Raw genomic sequence first — 21,484 nt, 5'->3', positions numbered from 1 at the left:
GTTGGACTGGAGCTCCCTGCCCTTTACCAATCCAGCCACGGGCTCTTCCATCTGGCCCATCAAGACTCACTCTCATTTCAGCAGTCCATAAAACCTTAGAAAAATCTTTCTTGAGATATTTATTGGCACAGTCTTGACGTTGCAGCTTGTGTGTCTTGTTCAGTGGTCATCGTCTTTCAGCCTTTCTTACCTTGGCCATGTCTCTGGGTATTGCACACCTTGTGCTTTTGGGCACCCCAGTGATGTTGCAGCTCTGAAATATGGCCAATCTTGTGGCAAGTGGCATCTTGGCAGCTGCACGCTTAACTTTTCTCAGTTCATGGGCAGTTATTTTGCACCTTTGTTTTTCCACACGCTTCTTTTGTTTGATGATCACGCTTCAGAAGCTTTGCAACTTTAAGAGTGCTGCATCCCTCTGCTAGATATCTCTCTATTTTGGACTTTTCAGAGTCTGTCAAATCCTTCTTTTGGCCAATTTTGCCAAAGAAAAGGAAATTGACTAATAATTATGCACACCTGATATAGAGTGTTGATGTCATTAGACCACACACCTTCTCATTACAGAGATGTACATTACCTAATATGCCTAATCTGTAGTAGGCTTTCGAGCCTATACAGCTTGGAGTAAGACAACATGCATAAAGAGGATGATGTGGTCCAAATACTCATTTGCCTAATAATTCTGCACTCCCGGGATGTGTTAGACACATAACAAGTGTATACACATGATAATGATTGATTAATAAGCAAAAAAAAATATTTATTTATTTGGTAACGTTATTTGAAATCCAAATGTTTTTTTATTATATCCTAAAAGCATCAAGAGATCTGAGGAGGCAAAATATACTCATCGAAAAGACGCACCAGAAGATCCTTCAGAACCAGCGGAAGATGAGCTACCTCACCCAACAAAATGCTCTGCTAGAGCAGCAGCTATCGGGTCAGATTGCGGAAATGCACCGCATTCAGAAACGGATTGAGAGCTATATTTAAATTTATTTTTGTATTAAAAAAACTTATTTTTTGGAAATGTTTCATTTCTTTTTGAGATAGAGTTGTAGGTTTTTCAACACATCTAACTTCACATCAAACAAATCAACATCAACACATTTAACTTCATAATAAGCAAAAACATTTTATACTATTATTTTATTTAACATTAACCTAGGACAAACTAAAGCACACGACACAGACACGACGAACACAAAATAAACTGTTGAAAAATGAACATAACAAAAGCAACAATATATATATATATATATACAAAGAGAGAGAGAGGGAGAGCAAGAAAGAGAGAGAATGCAGATGAGCTCTTGCAGTCAGCCCAATGGTTGCAGTATAAATGCCGCAAAACAGGGTTTAACATAAGGTTCATTGTTATAGTTACACTTGCTGTTTAGATCCGGTCTGGTAGTCCGGTCTGGTAGCTTGTAGCGGAGGCTGTTGGTGGATCCGCTGTGCCAGAAAGGTCATGAAGCTTTACTCAGCATGGAGGCAGCAGCAGGAGTATTAAAATATAATATAACTAGACAATGCATTTCCTGAGGAAAATGCGAGTGGGAATGCTGAATAGCTTAATTGGTGAGCCCCTTGCCAAAGACATTCACCATAACCACTACACTATCTTTAGGACACACAGCTTCTTTCTCTATCTGCAAAGTATAGAGTATGCTGACTTCCTGGTCGCCCCTCCCCCCTCAATAGGTTTCCCCTCCCCCCCAGGTCAGTGAGGAGGAATATTGCACTGAGGTCAGGAAAGTTATTTATGGAAAGAAATAACATTACAAACGCTTTTAATTCACAGATCTAATACATGATTTAAGCCTCCAAACAAAGCTTAATAAATCCTCAAACGTACATGCAATTGATACAACGACTACACCGTTTGAAATACACGGCCCTTGTAAACGCATCGATATGAAATTTATGTAGATAAACTTAAAAATGTGGCCATTTCTGCGATTTAGAAAAGAGCGTCTTTGTGAGTTCTGCAGCAACATTTTTTAGATAATTTCACATGAGAGTCTATGAGACATAATTTCTGGCTGTTGCTCCAATAATTAAAACTAAAATACGTATCGCAGAATTGGTCACATTGCCATAAACCAGACAAGCATAGCTACGTTTTGATATAAAAATTGTGTATGAAAAGTAGATCTTGTGGGCGTGAGACCAATTTGTTTCCCCTTTTTGTAAAGATATTTTTAATTACAAAGATCTCCAATGTTAAGGTCACATGACAGACTCTAAATCCCCTCCATAGGATTACATTATAACCTATTGCATTTTTGTGAAAAATTCGCAAAACGTAAATTGCGTTTTCACCAAAAAATTGTAAACGATAACGATCTGAAAAGTCATAGCCGGATAGCTAAATATTTTGTGACCGCTTTAAAGTTTTTTCAGTGTCTGTAAGTGAAAGTATGAAGTAGCTGAAACTTTTGGCATGGCATGTGAATTCAAAGGGGAAAAGGATGTTCTCATTGACTTCAATGTTTAAAAAAAGGGTCTAAGGCTGCATTCACACCTAGGCGTTGGCGTTACCAGGCGTTTTTACGCGCGTTTTTTTCGCGCGTTTTGGTGCGTTTGCGCGCGTTTGCGCGCGTTTGAGCAGAGCGACGTCCAGCGTTTTTTGTTTTTTTTTTGACCAATAGTAAAATAGATCACCTCTGTCATCATTTGTTGCTATGTGAAAGGTTTTTTTTTCCTCTTCCTGGGTGATAATTCCTCTTCCGGGTCATCCTTGTGCTTCTGACTCAATTGTGAAAATGAGTGATGACGAGATGGCTTTGTTCATGGCAGCAGCCACTGCTAGCCAATATCTTGTAAACGAGAGGCAGAGAAAAAGGAAGAGGCAACGCAGATTTTGGATACACCCCGTCATTGCTGATCGGGAAGAAAGAGGGCAATTTTGGGTGATGTACCAAGACCTCCGTGACCATGAAGACAAATTTCTGGACTACACCAGAATGTCCATAAAAAGGTTAGTAAAAAATGATCTGGAATCATTTATTTTTTACATTGTACCATTTGGGTTGCCACCTTTTCTTCAAGTCAAACATGTACACTTCTGCGGTGCACAACTATTTTTTTTAATACTATGAACTATACATATATTTTGTTAGTATTTTACATTTCTAATCATATGAATATAATAAAAATAGTCCCCTTTCCATTGCAGTGCACAGAGTTCCCCCTTTACATTAGAGTCCACAGAGTTCCCCCTTTACATTAGAGTCCACAAAGTTCCCCCTTTACATTACAGTGCACAGAGTCCCCCTTTACATTACAGTGCACAGAGTCCCCCTTTACATTACAGTGCACAGAATCCCCCTTTACATTACAGTGCACAGAGTCCCCCTTTACATCACAGTCACCCTTTTGCATCTCAACTCCCAGATTTCCCTTTCACTGTATGGGTTAACCAACATAATCTGATTGAAGCGAGACCTCAAGATACTCAGACATAAGGGATTCTCTGTGAACCATGATCTAAGGGGGAAACCGAGATCTCTGATGTACGGAGAGGACTCCAATGTGAGAACTCTGATTTTTCCTAGTGTACTCACCAAGAGGCAGGATAGAGAAAGGGGGTGGGTGCTTCTGTTAGACAGCGATGGAGGGTGAGCTCACTCACCCCTTGGCAGATAGCACATCTCATCCTGGTATATCTGTGGCTGCTGGGTTGTAAGTTTTCATCCCCTGCAGCCATTAACCCTGCCGGAAATCCATATTCTGGTCAGAAAAATCTGTCAGAGTGTCAGGCAGTCTGAAACCCGGACACATGATTCCAAACCCGAACTGTTCTGGTGAATCCCGGAAAGGTGGCAACCCTAGTACCAATCCATTGCCAATTTTAAATTTCATTTTCCTTTACAGCTTTGATGAGTTGCTGGAATTGTTGATCAACAGATTGCAGAGGATGGACACCTACTTCCGCAACTGTATCCCCCCTGTGGAGCGACTTATCATAACACTGAGGTAATTTTTATTTAGCGCTTTGAATGTAATACACTCATATATATATATATATATATATATATATATATATATGTGTAATAAAAACCAAACAAAAATTCTGTAGGAACAAAATTATTTTAATATTTTAATCAACCAAAACATTGGGTCTTTTTTTTTTTATTATGAAAATATACACAAAGTGCACAAATACACAAAATATACAAAAATGTTTTATACATAATCCTTATTTACAATTGCTGTAAATTTGGGGAGGAGTCCTCTTCCCTGTGCGGTGACATGGCGACCGACAGTGCGTGGGCAAAAGGGGGCCAAGTGGAGGTGGTGCTGTCTTCCCCTGACCAATTGGAAGGTGGTGTTGCTTGTGGTGGTGGTGGTGTTCGTGTTGGGGCATTCCTGAAAGTCGATTGTCTCGGTCGATGTGGGTAATGTGATGTAGGTGTAGTCGTTAACGCAGGGTAAGTAGAAGGTGGTGGGTGGTAAGAAGAAAGTGTTGTAGGAGGCAGAGTACTGTATGTGACAGGTGGTGTTGAGAGATGAGGAAAAGGAGAATGAGGGTGGTAAGAAGAAGGTTGTGTATAAGGAAAAGGATTCAGAGAAGTGTGAGTGGAAGGTGTTGGCACAGGAGGTAAATGAGATAGAGTGGTGGTGAAAGGATGGTGCGCAGAAGTCGGTGGTGGTGTTGGTCGAGGAGGTTGGTCGGAAAGCTGTGGTCCTGTCCAAAGGGTAACGGGTGGTGGGGAGAAATGGGTCGTGGGTGGTGTTGGGACATGCTCGGTCCGTTTATTGGCATATGGGCCATAGGGTGGTGGTGGTTCGGATAAATCGTCAGCTTCTGTCGGGGGTATAAATGTCGAGATGTATCTAGCCGTACAGGACAGCACCACCGCTTGCAGATTTGGGGGAACTTTGTCGATTAGTTCCCCCAGACATTTTGCTACATTTTGGCCATACGATCTGTTGCTCATCCGGTCAGACATGTTGGTCATAATGTCCAACATACGATCCAGGGCTGGATCCGGAGCAGGAGCCCTCCTACGCAGAGCACGCGGAGGTCCAATATGCGCAATGTTAACTGGGGGCTGCTCTGCAAGTGGTCTTGTTGCATTAGAAGTTGATGCCTCGGAGTGCTGCGGTTCCGGCTCCAGAGTAGCCATCGCTTGATCCCCCGATGCCACGCTCTCTCTGTCCCCTCTCTCTGCCACGCTCTCTCTGTCCCCTCTCTCTGCCACGCTCTCTCTGTCTACTACAGCTGTGGCAGCCTCGTCCCAGCAGCTTTCAGTACTGAAAAAAGAAATCATGTATTCAAAAATAATTTTAAAACATTTGGTTTACCGAGCAAAGTACAGATAATGGTTTACCTCCCCAAATCCAGCACCGGTCTCAGAAACTCCAATTCCTTTGCATGAACGTATTCTCTCACCGAACATGCTCCACTCCCACTTCGCCGCTGCTCCCGCTGTGCCTTCAGCTGGCGAGCGTAGGCGTCCCTTATACTCTTCCATCTGAGTTTTAGAATTTTCACTGTAAAAAATAAAATAAAATAATATATATTATTTTCTTTGTAGGTATCTATCAACTGGACAATCGATTGCAAGTCTGCATTACTCGTTTCGTATTGGAAGATCTACTGCCAGTTATATAATTCGGGACACCTGCAGTGCCATTTGGGAAGTCCTGAAACCCATTGTGTTTAAAAAACCGGCAGCAGAGGACTGGGAAAAAATTTCCCAAGTATTCTGGGAACGCTGTAACTTTCCGAATTGTCTAGGAGCGATCGATGGGAAACACATCAGAATTGTTAAGCCCATGGCTAGTGGGAGCCAGTATTTCAATTATAAGAAATACTTTTCATTCGTCTTAATGGCTGTGGCTGATGCCAATTATTGCTTTACCTATATTGACATTGGTTCCTATGGAAGTAGTGCAGACTCTGCGATTTTTGGGAACTCCTCTTTTGGGCAATTACTTCGAACAGATGGTCTGGACCTTCCACAAAATAGTCCACTCCCGGGCACAAACGGCCCTCCCCTACCAAGTGTCTTTGTGGGTGATGAGGCTTTTGCTCTGAACACACACCTACTTCGGCCTTATTCAGGACATAATCTGAACGAAGACAAACGCATATTCAACTACCGGCTTAGCAGAGCACGCCGCGTAGTTGAGTGTGCTTTTGGAATTTTGGCGAACAAGTGGAGGGTTCTCCACACACCGATTGTGCTCAACATGCAAAATGCCATTAGTGCTGTAGAAGCGGCGTGTGCCTTGCACAATTTTGTCAGGCAGCGCGATGGTCTAGATTACGAGGAGCCAGTCCATGAGACTCTGGAAAGAGCTCATTGGACTGGTGTACGTGGGAACACACAGGGGACACATGTCCGTGAACAGTATGCGGCATACTTTGTCTCTCCTGAAGGGCAGGTCCCTTGGCAGCTCAATTCCATTTAATTTATTGAACTTTTCAGCTTTTGACACGCTTATTTTGTGAAATATAATCTTTACTATGCTGTTTTGTGGAAAAAAAATAAAAAATGATTCATGTTTTAAGAAGTCTCATTCTAATTTTATTTTGATACAGTTTTATCATTGGGTTCAATAGCCCTATCATATTGTGTGCCATTTTATATTAGTGACATTCTATCTATTGTAAACTTAGTTTATGTATTTATTCTGTGGTCTAATAAAGGGCCTGTAAGTGACCGCCTAGACGTGGGTTGGGGGTCCGATCAGGACCCCCAGGGTACATCCGGGGGTTAAGTGGCTCTATATGTGTCCCCCTGCGTGTCACTTTCTCCTCCTGTGTAAACACAGGAAGAGGGAAGTGATGACACTGACACCAGTACACGTAGGCACAATCCCCTTTTGGATCTCCAATCCACTCCCCCATCCCCTTGTCACAGTATCAATGAATGCAGTGAACATATATTTACTGATCACTGCAGGCAGAGTGTAGGTCCTGTGTAGCCCCCGTCCCCACCTGACGCTGTAGTCGCTAGGTCGATTGAATTTTTTAATTTTTTTAGATTAAAGATGTGTAAAATAATATTTTTTTTGAAAAATGTCACTAAATTTTTGGATTATTAAAAATCACAGAGGGGATCAAATATCACCATTAATAAGCTCTATTTGTGGGAAGAAGAGAACGCAATTTATGTTTATAAGCCATGTCGCATGACCGCACAATAGTCATATTTGTAAAGACACATTTTTAAACTTAACAGCATATTGGTACGGTAATAAATGCCTACTGTAACGACAAACAATCATTCCATTATTTCATTAGTGGCATTTTGTATTTCTGTTATGTTTTTTGATAGAGTTTACCTTTGCTATCATGGGACTTATTTATCCGTGCCCAGTTCTCATAGATTTGGCTCCCAATAGAACACCAAGCGTCCCAACGGGTGGTCCTCATTTTGTAGCCCGGTGCCCTGCTGTCATAAAGACAGGGGTGCTCCTTCACCATCCTGATGAAATTTTCAGGCTCCAGCATCGAAAGGGTTCTATCAAATTCGGCCTCCATTGATAAAAATGTGACTTTTCTTTATTGTAAGTAAAGTAAAATGGTGATTTCACAAGTTCCTGTAAAAAAATATGTCATTTCCTGTTTTGTTTTGGAGCTGTATGGGCGTCAAAACGCGCGTAAAAACGCGCATAAAAACGCTTGCTGTCGCGCGATACGCTCAATTCGCGCGTTTCCCATTACTTTCTATGGTAAAAAAAAACGCGCGGAAACGCCTATGTCGCGCGCTTCGCGCGACAAAAAAAGGTCCGGGACTAGTTTGAGCTTCGCGCGACAGGCGTTCAGGCGTTCAGGCGTTCAGGTGTGAACAGGCACCATAGGAAACAATGTTAAATCTGCCCTCCCGCGTTCGTGAGCAGTGCGTTTCAGGCGTAAAAACGCCTAGGTGTGAATGGGGCCTTAAAGCTTAAAATTTATAAAAGTGTAAAAAGTAGAAAAAAACTTGAAGAAGTCCCATCATTAGCTGAACGAGACGAACATTTTTACAGTTGAATGGTCTCAATAGCTGAAAGTATGCCGAAGTTACGCAGAACCAAAAAACTTAAGGAATAATAAGATTACTAAATTTACGGATATCAATACTGGAAATGTTTATTAAAGCATTCACACTAATTAAGATTAATACATTTACGGGTATCCATACTAGGAATGCTTATTAAAGCATTCCCACTAAGTATCACACAGGCATGATTTACAAGCAGTAGTGGTAATAGTAATACATAGCATAAAAACACTTGGGGAATACTTTACAGCATCAGTAGTGGTCATAGTAGTCAATAGTGTACCAAAAAATTGGGACACAGGTGTCTTGACTGAGCTGTAATAGTAGTAGTAGACATTGACAATACAGTGTCAAATCACTCGGGCAAGAGGTGCCATGATGAACAGCAGTCTTAATAAGAGTATATAGGGTGTGAAATAACTGATGACATAGGTGTCTTGACTGGGCAGCAGAAGCAGCAGTAGTAGTATTAACAGTAGTAGTTGATACAGAGTCATATCACATGGGCAGGAGGTGCCATGATGAACAGCAGTAGGAATAGGAGTATATAGAGTGTCAAATAACTGCTGACATAGGTGTCTTGACTGGGCAGCAGCAGCAGAAGCAGCAGTAGTATTAACAGTAGTAGTTGATACAGAGTCATATCACATGGGCAGGAGGTGCCATGATGAACAGCAGTAGGAATAGGAGTATATAGAGTGTCAAATAACTGCTGACATAGGTGTATTGACTGGGCAGCAGCAGCAGAAGCAGCAGTAGTATTAACAGTAGTAGTTGATACAGAGTCATATCACATGGGCAGGAGGTGCCATGATGAACAGCAGTAGGAATAGGAGTATATAGAGTGTCAAATAACTGCTGACATAGGTGTCTTGACTGGGCAGCAGCAGCAGAAGCAGCAGTAGTATTAACAGTAGTAGTTGATACAGAGTCATATCACATGGGCAGGAGGTGCCATGATGAACAGCAGTAGGAATAGGAGTATATAGAGTGTCAAATAACTGCTGACATAGGTGTCTTGACTGGGCAGCAGCAGCAGCAGAAGCAGCAGCAGTAGTATTAACAGTAGTAGTTGATACAGAGTCATATCACATGGGCAGGAGGTGCCATGATGAACAGCAGTAGGAATAGGAGTATATAGAGTGTCAAATAACTGCTGACATAGGTGTCTTGACTGGGCAGCAGCAGCAGCAGAAGCAGCAGCAGTAGTATTAACAGTAGTAGTTGATACAGAGTCATATCACATGGGCAGGAGGTGCCATGATGAACAGCAGTAGGAATAGGAGTATATAGAGTGTCAAATAACTGCTGACATAGGTGTCTTGACTGGGCAGCAGCAGCAGAAGCAGAAGCAGCAGTAGTAGTATTAACAGTAGTAGTTGATACAGAGTCATATCACATGGGCAGGAGGTGCCATGATGACCAGCAGTAGGAATAGGAGTATATAGAGTGTCAAATAACTGCTGACATAGGTGTCTTGACTGGGCAGCAGCAGCAGAAGCAGCAGTAGTATTAACAGTAGTAGTTGATACAGAGTCATATCACATGGGCAGGAGGTGCCATCATGAACAGCAGTAGGAATAGGAGTATATAGAGTGTCAAATAACTGCTGACATAGGTGTATTGACTGGGCAGCAGCAGCAGAAGCAGCAGTAGTATTAACAGTAGTAGTTGATACAGAGTCATATCACATGGGCAGGAGGTGCCATGATGAACAGCAGTAGGAATAGGAGTATATAGAGTGTGAAATAAGTGCTGACATAGGTGTCTTGACTGGGCAGCAGCAGCAGAAGCAGCAGTAGTATTAACAGTAGTAGTTGATACAGAGTCATATCACATGGCAGGAGGTGCCATGATGAACAGCAGTAGGAATAGGAGTATATAGAGTGTCAAATAACTGCTGACATAGGTGTCTTGACTGGGCAGCAGCAGCAGCAGAAGCAGCAGCAGTAGTATTAACAGTAGTAGTTGATACAGAGTCATATCACATGGGCAGGAGGTGCCATGATGAACAGCAGTAGGAATAGGAGTATATAGAGTGTCAAATAACTGCTGACATAGGTGTCTTGACTGGGCAGCAGCAGCAGAAGCAGAAGCAGCAGTAGTAGTATTAACAGTAGTAGTTGATACAGAGTCATATCACATGGCAGGAGGTGCCATGATGAACAGCAGTAGGAATAGGAGTATATAGAGTGTCAAATAACTGCTGACATAGGTGTATTGACTGGGCAGCAGCAGCAGAAGCAGCAGTAGTATTAACAGTAGTAGTTGATACAGAGTCATATCACATGGGCAGGAGGTGCCATGATGAACAGCAGTAGGAATAAGAGTATATAGAGTGTTAAACAACTGCTGACATAGGTGTATTGACTGGGCGGCAGCAGCAGCTGAAGCAGCAGTAGTAGTATTAACAGTAGTAGTTGATACAGAGTCATATCACATGGGCAGGAGTTGCCATGATGTACAGCAGTCTTAATAAGAGTATATAGAGTGTGAAATAACTGCTGACATAGGTGTATTGACTGGGCGGCAGCAGCAGCAGAAGCAGCAGTAGTAGTATTAACAGTAGTAGTTGATACAGAGTCATATCACATGGGCAGGAGTTGCCATGATGTACAGCAGTCTTAATAAGAGTATATAGGGTGTGAAATAACTGCTGACATAATTGTCTTGACTGATCCAAAGGAGTCATGGGAGAAAATCATGTGGTCAGATGAGACTATAATATAATTTTTTGATCATAATTTCACTAACCGTGTTCGGAGGAAGAATAATGATGAGTACCATGCCAAGAACGCCATCCCTAATGTGAAGCATGGGGGTGGTAGCATCATGCTTTGGTGGTGTTTTTCTGCACATGGGACAGGGTGACTGCACTGTATTAAGGAGAGGATGACCGGGGCCATGTATTGCAAGATTTTGGGCAACAACCTCCTTCCCTGAGTTAGAGCTTTGAAGATGGGTCGAGGCTGGGTCTTCCAACATGAGAATGACCCAAAGCACACAGCCAGGATAACCAAGGATTGGCTCTGTAAGGAGCATATCAAGGTTCTGGCGTGGCCTAGCCAGTCTCCAGACCTAAACCCAATAGAGAATCTTTGGAGGGAGCTCAAACTCCGTGTTTCTCAGCGATAGCCCAGAAACATGACTGATGTAGAGAAGATCTGTGTGGAGGAGTGGGCCAAAATCCCTCCTCCAGTGTGTGCAAAGCTGGTGTAAAACTACAAGAAATGTTTGACCGCTGTAATTGCAAAGAAAGCCTACTGTACCAAATATTAACATTGATTTTCTCTGATGTTGAAATAGTTATATTCAGCACTGTAAATACATCAGGTCCGGGGCTTCATCAGGGAATGCATGGCAAGGGACCCTTCAGCGCCCTGAACCGACGACGGGTGCCAGAAAGTCACCGCCGATCCAGGACTCATTCATCTTTATGAATGTGAGTCTGTCCACGGAGTCTGTGGACAGACGGGTCCTCTTGTCCGTGACCACCCCACCTGCCGCGCTGAATGTCCGCTCAGATAGTACGCTGGAGGGGGGGCAAGACAATAACTCCAGCGCATACTGAGCGAGCTCGCGGCAGGTGTCCAATCTGGCAACCCAGTACTCCATGGGGTCGTCGGTGCTCATACTGTCAGAAGCACCGACGGACGCCATGTAGTCTGCCACCATGTGGGCCAGCCGCTGGTGGTGACTGCTGCTGCTGCTGCTGGTGGTGGTACTGGGTCGCTCGGTTTGGAAGAACATCCTCATCTCTTCCATTAGGTCCCCTGCTCGGCTGCAGCTGGGTGCAGCCACCTGCTGGGTGAGATGAGGGGGGGACAACTGGAGGCCGGGGAGTTGCCTGCTCCAACCGTCTGACAATGGCTGCCTGCAGTTCCTCCATCCGGTGCTGCCTCCGGCTGGCTGGGATGAACTGCTCCAGTTTCCCCTTGCACCTGGGATCCAAAAGGGTGGCCATCCAGAAATCATCCCTCGTCTTGATGGTCTTAACCCGGGGGTCCCTCCTGAGGCATCTCAGCATGTGGGCAGCCATGGGGAAGAGCACAGCCCGCTGTGACTCCTCAATGCTGGCCAGGTGAATGAGGTGCGACTCTTCTTCCCTGAGGCGCTGCTGGTCAAACTCAGACATGCCCAACCCCCGGACTATCGGTGCCCCCAACACCGGCTCTCCCTCCTGACCAGGCCCTGACTCCGGGACGACACCAGCAACCACCTCCTCCTCCTCTTCATCATCATCCTCCTCCTCCTCCTCCTCCTCCTGGTCCTGGCCCTGGTCTCGGTGGAGCATTGCTGACTCCTCCTGCTCCACCAAGGCACTCTCCCCAGCCTCGAGCAGGCGATCTAGTGTCCTCTCCAGCATGAACAGTATTGGCAGCACGCTATTGAGGCCAATTTGCTCACTGCTGACCATCTTGGTCGCCTGCTCGAAGGAGGACAACACTTGGCAGACCTGGTTTATCTGCCCCCACTGCGCACAGGCGATGAAAGGGAGTTGTGGTGAAGCCCTCTCAGTGCCTAGTTCCATCAGGTACTCCCTCACCGCCCTTTGCTGCTCCCACAACCTCTTCAGCATGTGGAGGGTGGAGTTCCACCGCGTCACACTGTCCACAATCAGCCTGTGAAGGGGCAGATTGTACTTCCGCTGCAATTTGGACAGGGACGCGGTAGCGGTTGGGGAGCGCCTGAAGTGGCTGGCAATCCTACGCGCCTTTGCCACAATGTCACTCAACCCTGGATAAGTGCGCAGGAACTTCTGCACCACCAGGTTGAGGACATGTGCCAGACAGGGCACGTGCGTCAGACTGCCAGCATGGAGGGCGGCGAGTAGGTTGCTGCCGTTATCGCAGACAACCATACCTGGCTGGAGCCTTCGGGGTGTCAGCCACTTCTGGACCTGAGCTTGAAGTGCTTTCAGCACTTCTTCTGCAGTGTGTCTCCGGTCCCCTAAACTAACAAGCTGGAGCACGGCCTGACAGCGCACGTGCCCCACACTTGAGTAGCTACGGGGGCGCTTGCTGGGAGGCTCAGCAGCTGCGGAGACAGTGGCTTGAGGGAGACCAGCAGTTCTCCCCTGGACACCCCGGGGCGGCACCACAAGATCGGTTGCCGACGATCCCTCACCGACGCCTCGGAGGGAAACCCAATGGGCCGTGAAGCTGATGTAGCGTCCCTGCCCATGCCTGCTGGTCCAGCCATCCATTGTCAGATGAACCCTGTCGCTGACAGCGTGATCCAGCGACAGGGTTACATTCTGCACAATGTGCTGGTGTAGGGCAGGGACACCAGTCCTGGCAAAGAAATGGCGGCTGGGGACACGCCATTGGGGTTGGGCCTGCTCCAACATCTGCCTGAAGGGGTTGCTGTCAACTATGTTGAAGGGCAGCAGATGTTGGGCAATAACCCTTGCCAGGAGCCCATTGAGGGAACGCACACGTCGGTCTCCAGGGGGGAAGGGAGTGGTGCGGTCAAAGGCGTCTGAAATCGACGCCTGGCGCCGGACGGCAGTGCGGGACACAGACGTGGAGGGTGCTGTGGAAGTAGAGGTCTGGCTGCCGGTACCAGTACCTCTACTAGAGGGAGCGGGGGGGCATGACCTGCTGGAAACAGATGAAGATGTGGCAGGGGCTGCTGTACCCTGCTCACTTGTGGTGGTGGCGCTGCTACCACCACCACGCTTCATCTCGTCATACAACGCCCAGTGGTTTATCCTCAGGTGCTGGTTCAGGGCTGTGGTACCCACCCGAGCCAAACACTTCCCTCTCTTCACCCTCACTTTACAAATCCGGCAGATGGCCACGGTAGGGTTGTCTGCCACCAGGGTAAAGAAATTCCAGACAGGTGACTTCAGCACCGCCCTCCTGTCAGATGGGGTGACACTTACTTGCACCTGCTGGGATTCGGTGCGCACAGGTGGAGCTGCCTGCTGCTGCTGCTGCTGCTCCTCCTCCTGACACCTCCTGCTGCCATCACCAGTGGAGACCCTGACGATGGTCTCCCTGGTGGTGACCTGGCGCACCGTTTCACCAGGGTGCCTACCTTCCCCGTCGTCACTGACGTAGTGAGCCGACGCGTCAGATGGCAACCATGATGGGTCACCCTCTTCGCCCCCAGAGATGTCAGACCAAGGGCTGAGATGTGTTGGTCTGAGGGAACCACGTGACATGGAGCCTCTAGCCTGGCTCCGCTGTCCCCTCACCCACGCCTGGGTCTGACTAGGTGCTGCTGTTTCCTGCACCAAAACAGCAGCACCAGTTTGAAGGGATGTCTCTGGGATACTGCCAGCAGGTATCCCATCCTCCTCATCCATCCCTTCAAAAAGGTCCTGACCATCAGGACAGAGCTGGAGGTCTGCCTGATGCATGGCCTCCCCCAAGAGATCCCTCTCACTGTCGCTGTCGAACAGTAAGATGCTGGACTCTTGGGGACTGGGGGGGGGTAGTACAGGCAACGGTGTAATGGTGGTACTACTGTGAGTCGGGACCGACGACTCAGTGGCACTGCTGTGCCCCATGTAGTCCACCACTACTTGAGCCTGAGATGGCAATATCGGGCGGCTGCCCGATGGGAAGAACTCCCGGATCAGGCGTACTCCCCTTGCACCCGATCCTCTACCACTAGTAGGGGCACGAGAGGTACCCCGTGCTGGCAGCGATCCAGCACTGGGAGTAACTCCCCTACCCCTACTGCCACGGCCACGGATGCCGCTCATAATTGCTGATATGTGTGTGGGGGGGTTAAACTTTATTGGGGGGGGAAAATGTGAACAAAATGTGTTTTTGTGTATTTTTTACAAGACAGGCACGCAGACAAAGACGTACACAGACAGCTACTAAACTATAAGAAAAGTAGTACACCAGACAAGGACTACAAAATTAAAGAAAAAAAAAAAAGCACTAAACAAACACTAACTTTTTTTTTTTTTTTTTTTTTTAAACACAAAACACAGACACTAAACACACACTAAGCTAAGCTAGATGAAATAAATGTACACTAACAGTGTGTACACTTACTACACAAAATTTAACTAAACTGAACACAAAACTTAGCTTTTATAAAAGCTCTTTAGGGAAAACTAAACAAAATTTGAACTGAGATGCCTATCAAATATCACTGAACAGCGAACCTGCAAGATCTAACAGTAACACAAGATGAACAAAACTTAGCTTTTAGAAAAGCTCTTTTATAAAGCTCAGCAAAATGTGTTCTGAAATCTCTTGCAAATATAACTGAACAGGGAGGATTGCAGGATCAAACAGTAACACAAATGAAAAAAACAGCACAAAACAGCACAAAACGTAGCTTTGAAAAAAGCTCTTGGGTCTATTGCTTTGAAAAAAGCAGTTGATATACTGGAAAAGATCCACTGGAATCACTAAATAGCAATGCTGGTGATGATCTAAATCAATCAAGAACAAAGACACAGGAAACCAGGAAACCAGGAACACAGAAACAGCCTCCACACTCTATAGCAAGCTTCTGAATCTGCAATGAAATGGTGCTGGGAGTGAGCTTATATAATGTCCATGCAGGCAGGTTCCTATTGGTTGCTAACCTGTGACGAGTGTGGAAGGAGAACTCTGATTGGCTCTGATGCAAAAGGGCGGAGCAAATAATCGCGCAATATTCCTATTGCCGAATATTCGCATTGCGAATATTCGGCAATATAAAATGATCGCTTCAGCTACTCGGCCCAATGGCTCTAATCATACCAGCAATGCTTTCAGACGTCTATGGAGATCACTAGGATGTGATCTGTTTTAAAAATGAAACTGTAAAAATCGCTCTGATGCGGAAGATCGGGGCGAGGAAAATAATCGCGCGATATTGCGTTTGCCGAATAATCGCATTGCGATCTTTCTGGAAAATTCAATGAACGCTTCAGCTACTCGGCCCAGGGTCTCTAATGATACCAGCAATGCTTTTAGACGTCGATGGAGATATCTAGGATGTGATCTGATTAAAAAAAAAAATTGTAAAAAATCGAATATTCGGAATTGCGAATATTCACCGCGAATTTCGAAATATAGCGCGATTTCTCGAATATACTATATTCGAGTCGAATATTCGCAATGCGAATATTCGTGAGCAACACTAGTAGCTTAGCAGCAAGTAGAAACAAGTAATTTTCAAACAGGCACTACAAGAGGGGAAGGTTTTCCAAGATCCACACTGTTTTCTATTTGTCACTTTAGCTTCGAGGGCTGCACTTATTGGGTGAAGTGTTTTTTTTTTTTTTGGATTACCTCTATGATAGTTTTTATTTGAGTATTTAAGGTGGCAAGATATAGCCAGTGATTGGATGAGGGGCCTGAAGGAGAGGTCAGAGTCTAGGATTACACCTAGCACCTTTGCATGTGCAGAGAGATCAATAATTGTGCTGTTGATCTGAATGCTAAAGTCATGGGGGGGGGGGATCAGGAGTAGGAAACATTACATTACTCAGTTTTGTAAAGATTGAGTTTGAGGAAGTGGTAGGGTGACTACGTGTCCTGGATTGCCCGGGACAGTCCGGAATTTTGCAGGTCTGTCCCGGGTGCCTTTATTCTGGGACAATACAGTGTCCCAGAATGAAACTGACACAGCCGATGAAGCCGTTCGCAATTCTGCATTGATTCAGAGAACGACTGCATCGATCACCAATGACATCATCCTGGTATAACGTGCAGAGCCCTGGCTCTCCTGAAGAAACACAGCTAGAAGTGGATGAAGCCCCTACCCTACCTATTTGGGCGCTTTCATGAAGAAGGAGCTGTGGGTGTTAGCCAGCCCTGTTTTCCTGCCTCCCGCTGCTGACGTCACCCCCAGCAGCCAGTGTTAGGTGTGTCTTGCAGCCGTGGGAGCCCCGAGTGCCCAGACTCCCAGACGGAATACTGGACGCTGCTGTGCTCAGTCCTCCTCCTCAGTGTGTTACAGACATCAGGTACATTAAGTACTAGTAGTTCCCTATGGCTAAATTTAGTTTTGTGCATGTGCATTCACTCCATTGTGCATGGATTTGTAAATATCAAGTGGGTGAAGCTCATTTTTAGATTTGTCTTGAGGCTTATTTTTTTCCAATTTTTACTCCAGATCTCTCAGGTCGTTTATATTCTTTTTGTAGTCTAAAGTGTGTTTTTTTTATATGCAACTTTAGTGCCTTGGATATAAAGAGCATTTGTTTAATGTATGTTAGCTTAACATTGAAAGAACAATTACACTCTTTGGGCCAGATCCTCAAAAGGGATACGCCGGCGTATCTACTGATACGCCGTCGTATCCCTGTTTCTATCTTTGGAACTGATCCACAGAATCAGTTTCCAAGAGATAGACAGAAGATCCGGCAGGTGTAATAGTTTTACACTGCCAGATCTTAAGATGCAGTACCGCGACCGCCGCTGGGGGCATTCATCGTCGAAATTACGCATTGTGTATGCTAATGAGGAGTTATGTCGATCCTCAAAGCTTTTTCTCGTTCGCTACGTCGCCGCTACGTTAGTTTCCCGTCGCTTAGTTACACTTTTGTAAACCAGCCCTACATTTACACAGCAGGCGTACTGCTGTGTAAAGTATGGCCGTCCTTCCCGCGTCAAATTTAAAATTTTTACGTCGATTGCGTAAGCCGTACGGGAATACGGAAATACGCTACGCACCGATCAAAAAATGACGTCACGTCTCGCAAAGCACGTCGTGAAATTTGCGTCACAAGCATGCGCAGTACGTCCGGCGCGGGAGCGCGCCTAATTTAAATGGGACTCGCCCCATTAGATTAGGAACGCCTTGCGCCGGACGGATTTGAGTTACACCGCAGCAAATTTCCAGGTAAGTGTGTTGTGGATCGATACCTAACTTAGGAAATTTGCGGCAGTGTAACTTAAATCTGTTAAGTTACGTTGCGCTGCGGGGCTGTGGATCTGGCCCTTTGAACCTAAGTGGCTGCCTGCAACTGCAATGTTAAGGCTAACATACATGAAACAAAAGCTTTTTCTATCTAAGGCACTAAAGTTGCATATAACCCCCACTCTGCTCTCGAGCATGGCCACATGCTGACTGCATTGTAAGCCGAGTGACATTTCTTAAATAGGTAAGGGGCAGGGTCACCCAGTGACATCACATGGTGGCACCGACCAGTGCATGGTGGGGGTGTCCTTGAATGGCAGTTTGAAAACTTGGTCGCCCTAGGAAGTGGTGTGACACCCATACTGATATATTGTTAAGTAAATTTTGTCATACATGAGGAGATCGAGGGGGTGAGCTGAGGACTCAGAGTACAGAGATGTATCTGGGTGTTGTCAGCATAGAGTTGGTGTAGATTTCTTTACCAAGTTGTGATGCTAAGTATTTTTTGCATGGTTAATAATGCAAACTTTTTTATGTTATTTTAGATATCTTAAATTACCTTCTGATTCTGGCTTTAGTGAGCACAGCTTCAACACGACATTCTCGAAGAAAACCAAGAGACGGGGATAACGATGAAAACAAAAGTATGTGACAGTACATTAGCTTTGCACAAAAAGGTCAATTTTTTGGGGTGAAATAACCTTTAAATATTGTGTAGCAACAGAAATAGGAAAGTCTTTAGTGCTAGCTGCCCTCTTTGGTGGACTACTGATCCCAGTCATCCCTTTGCAGATCTTGACAGCCCTCCCAGTTTACTCCAGCATGCCTATCCCAGCTCTCCCGACTGTGTCTGTCACTCACTGATACCTGATAGATGCCTCCTTAGGACTTGCCCGGCAGTATTCCCCACTGTCCTCTCCTGTTCCTGTTCAGGACACCCCTTAGGTTGTATGGGGTTCCTGTTTAGCTCTGAGCCCCTGGCCCAAGGTCACCCCCCCCCCGCAGATTGGGGGGTTTCCTCCAAGACCCTGACATCTCCCGTTCTTCCACCCGAACAACTCCTCCCAGCTGGGCTGACTCTGAGTATTTAAGGAGGTCTGCCCCCTGACAATCCAGATTGGGGATTGGTCAGGGCTCCTCAGAACACCCCAGACAGCTCCACCCTTCTTTTCCACCTTCCTTCTAGAAGCCTCTAGAACCAGAAGGGATGATGATGCTGTCACCAGCCTACTCTAGGCAACTCCCAGGCCACATATCAAAACAAACAGGCCTTGTTTCTGGCTAGGCCTGCTTAAATGTATCTGTACTACACAAAAATCTCACTCTAGCACCTACACTAGGAAGGGGGTGGCTATACATATATTATACTCACTTACACAATCAGTGTCAAAATTCTGATACAGTATGTGCTTCAAATAATAAATACAGTCTTTCTGTGTAAAGCCTCGTACTCACGATCGGACTTCCATCTGAATTTTCCAACCTAAGGGGTGTTGTCCGTGAACTTGGTATGCATACACACGGCAGAACATTTTCAGCCAGCAAGCACGAACGTAATAGAGGTACTATGTGTTTTTTCTCTTCTTTAGCGCCACCCTTTGGGCAACTTCTGCTAATGTTGTCTCGTAATTAGCATTGGTTTTGAGCATGCTTGTGTGTACTTCGGATTTTAGTCAGACAGATTTGTGTACACACGATCAGATGATCCGACGTAACACATTTGTTGTCGGACAATTTGAGAGCATGCACAGCCAACATTTGTTGTCGGAAATTCCGACAACAATTGTCCGATGGAGCATACAGACAGTCGGATTGTCCGTCAAAACACGCCCGTCTGACAATTGTTGTCGGAATATCCGAACGTGTGCCTTAAGGCCCCTTTGACATGAGTGGACCGATCGAGTCTGCCTGTCAGTTTTTTATAGCCCTTATTCTCCTCTATGGAGTGGTGGGTAAATAGACATGTGTCTGTTTACGGCCACCTTCATCCAATCCAATCTGATCCGCTAAAAACAGGTGGATGGGGGATCTGTTCCCCTTCCGTCTAGTAGATCAGATCGGATGGCAGTCTTAAACAGGTAAGCTGTGTATATGACTAATAGGGATGTTTCCCACCTCATGCTGTCTGTGTGTGACAGTGTGTTAGAACAACAGAAAGGAATTGGAAATCGACAGTTTGCATTGATACGAGCAATGACTCAGCCTTTCCTTTAGGCTCGGTTCACATATAAGCCACATGCGGCTCACAGCAGGGGTCCGGTGCGTGCTGGTTCACCATTTCAGGTCCGATTTCAGCCAGAATTTTGGGCTGAATTTGGACCTGAAACAGACCAAAAGACGCACAGCATTTTTCTGCAATTCGCACCAGACCTACTGTGTAGATATGTGAACCGGCTCCATATAGAACCAGTTAAAACCTCCTGCTATTGAGAATTGGAAGCGGTTATCACACATCCAATTTGCAATGGTCTGAACCCAGCCTTAATATTTCTGGGGAAGTTATAACATGTAAAGAAAAATCTGAGCACTCAGGCAAAAACAGTCCTTTTTCTACATTCCAGTAGAAGCCTAATCATTTTCAGATGTCCAAAGTCCCTGCACTTAGCTTCACATTTTTGTTATTTATGCTTTATTTTATCGTGTTATTTGTTAAAAAAGTTACATTTAACATATTCTCTCCATGTACATGCTATTAGGCTGCGCTCTGTTTGTTACTGATTTCTAAATCTAAGAAACTTATTTTATAGAGTTACCAAAAGACTGCAGTGGCATCCCAAGAAACAAGGAAAGTGGTGTGTATGTTATTCACCCCCAAGAGTTCCCCCACCCATTGATTGTATACTGTGACATGACAACCCACAGTGGAGGATGGATTGTCATACAGCGTAACTCCTTCAACTCCGAGATTACATGGGATGAGTCCTGGACTACCTACAAATATGGCTTTGGCAATGTTGAGAAGGATTACTGGCTGGGCATTGAGTACATTCACCAAATCACCAAGCAGAGGGTGTACCAGGCTCGTTTTGTTATTCTTGACAATAACAATGAAGAGAAATATGCTGACTACAACCTGTTCAGTGTGGAGGATGAAGCTAATGGTTACAGGCTGAGGCTGGGAAGCTACACGGGCACCGCAGGAGATGCCATGTCTTCAATAACTGCAGGGGTAGCACATGACAACATGAAGTTCACAGTTAAGGACAAAGACCAGGACACTAACAGTGGTGGTAACTGTGCTACCAGTTATGGTGGTGCATGGTGGTATGCAGCATGTTTTGCATCCAAACTGAACAACAAAAATGCAATACACTGGCATGGGCTCTGTAATGGGAACTGCAAGGGATCAACTGTATTAATCCGGCCAGCAGATTACTGCATTTACTTGGATTAACTACAGTATATAGCCATTTACATACAGTACACATTGTATTGTTTCAATTGATGTTGATAATAATACAAATCTACTGTATATTCTGATGATTTGCTCATGACAATTTATAGCTGTTTGATGCCAGATTGTGTATTTTATAATTTTCTGCATCTTTGAATACATGAACTTTCTTGCATATAATTATGAATTATATTATAAGGGGGCGTGTTGTATGTAAATGAATCGTGACCCCACATAAATGACGCGCCTAACGAACGGCGCATGC

The 21,484-nt window shown here is 45.3% G+C and overlaps 2 protein-coding genes across 2 annotated transcripts; one reads left to right on the top strand and one right to left on the bottom strand.

The window, feature by feature from the left end:
* Positions 1-4,208: 4,208 nt before the first annotated feature.
* On the bottom strand, positions 4,209-5,536 carry LOC120928338 (extensin-like). The gene is made up of 2 exons (XM_040339435.1): positions 5,340-5,536; positions 4,209-5,262 (listed from the first exon to the last, which is right to left on the bottom strand). The coding sequence occupies exon 2, from the start codon at positions 5,133-5,135 to the stop codon at positions 4,209-4,211; it is 927 nt and encodes a 308-aa protein (XP_040195369.1). The 5' UTR covers positions 5,136-5,262; positions 5,340-5,536.
* Positions 5,537-5,787: 251 nt separating this feature from the next.
* Positions 5,788-21,484, top strand: LOC120928336 (angiopoietin-2-like). The gene is made up of 3 exons (XM_040339434.1): positions 5,788-6,327; positions 18,367-18,469; positions 20,573-21,484. The coding sequence occupies exons 1-3, from the start codon at positions 5,788-5,790 to the stop codon at positions 21,217-21,219; spliced, it is 1,290 nt and encodes a 429-aa protein (XP_040195368.1). The 3' UTR covers positions 21,220-21,484.

Source organism: Rana temporaria, chromosome 2 (genome assembly GCF_905171775.1).
Source record: "Rana temporaria chromosome 2, aRanTem1.1, whole genome shotgun sequence".
Lineage (NCBI taxonomy): Eukaryota > Metazoa > Chordata > Amphibia > Anura > Ranidae > Rana > Rana temporaria.
The sequence above is the reverse complement of the archived record's forward strand: the minus strand, read 5'-3'. Positions and strand labels throughout refer to the sequence as shown.

What these genes read in the sequence shown, in the direction of transcription:
- LOC120928338 (XM_040339435.1), bottom strand. Translation starts at nt 5,135, where the DNA reads ATGGCTACTCTGGAGCCGGAACCGCAGCACTCCGAGGCATCAACTTCT.
- LOC120928336 (XM_040339434.1), top strand. Translation starts at nt 5,788, where the DNA reads ATGGCTAGTGGGAGCCAGTATTTCAATTATAAGAAATACTTTTCATTC. An exon ending in AAAGAGCTCATTGGACTGGT is followed by an intron (nt 6,328 to 18,366) that starts GTACGTGGGAAC and finishes TTTTATGTTATT; the next exon opens with TTAGATATCTTAAATTACCT. An exon ending in GGATAACGATGAAAACAAAA is followed by an intron (nt 18,470 to 20,572) that starts GTATGTGACAGT and finishes CTTATTTTATAG; the next exon opens with AGTTACCAAAAGACTGCAGT.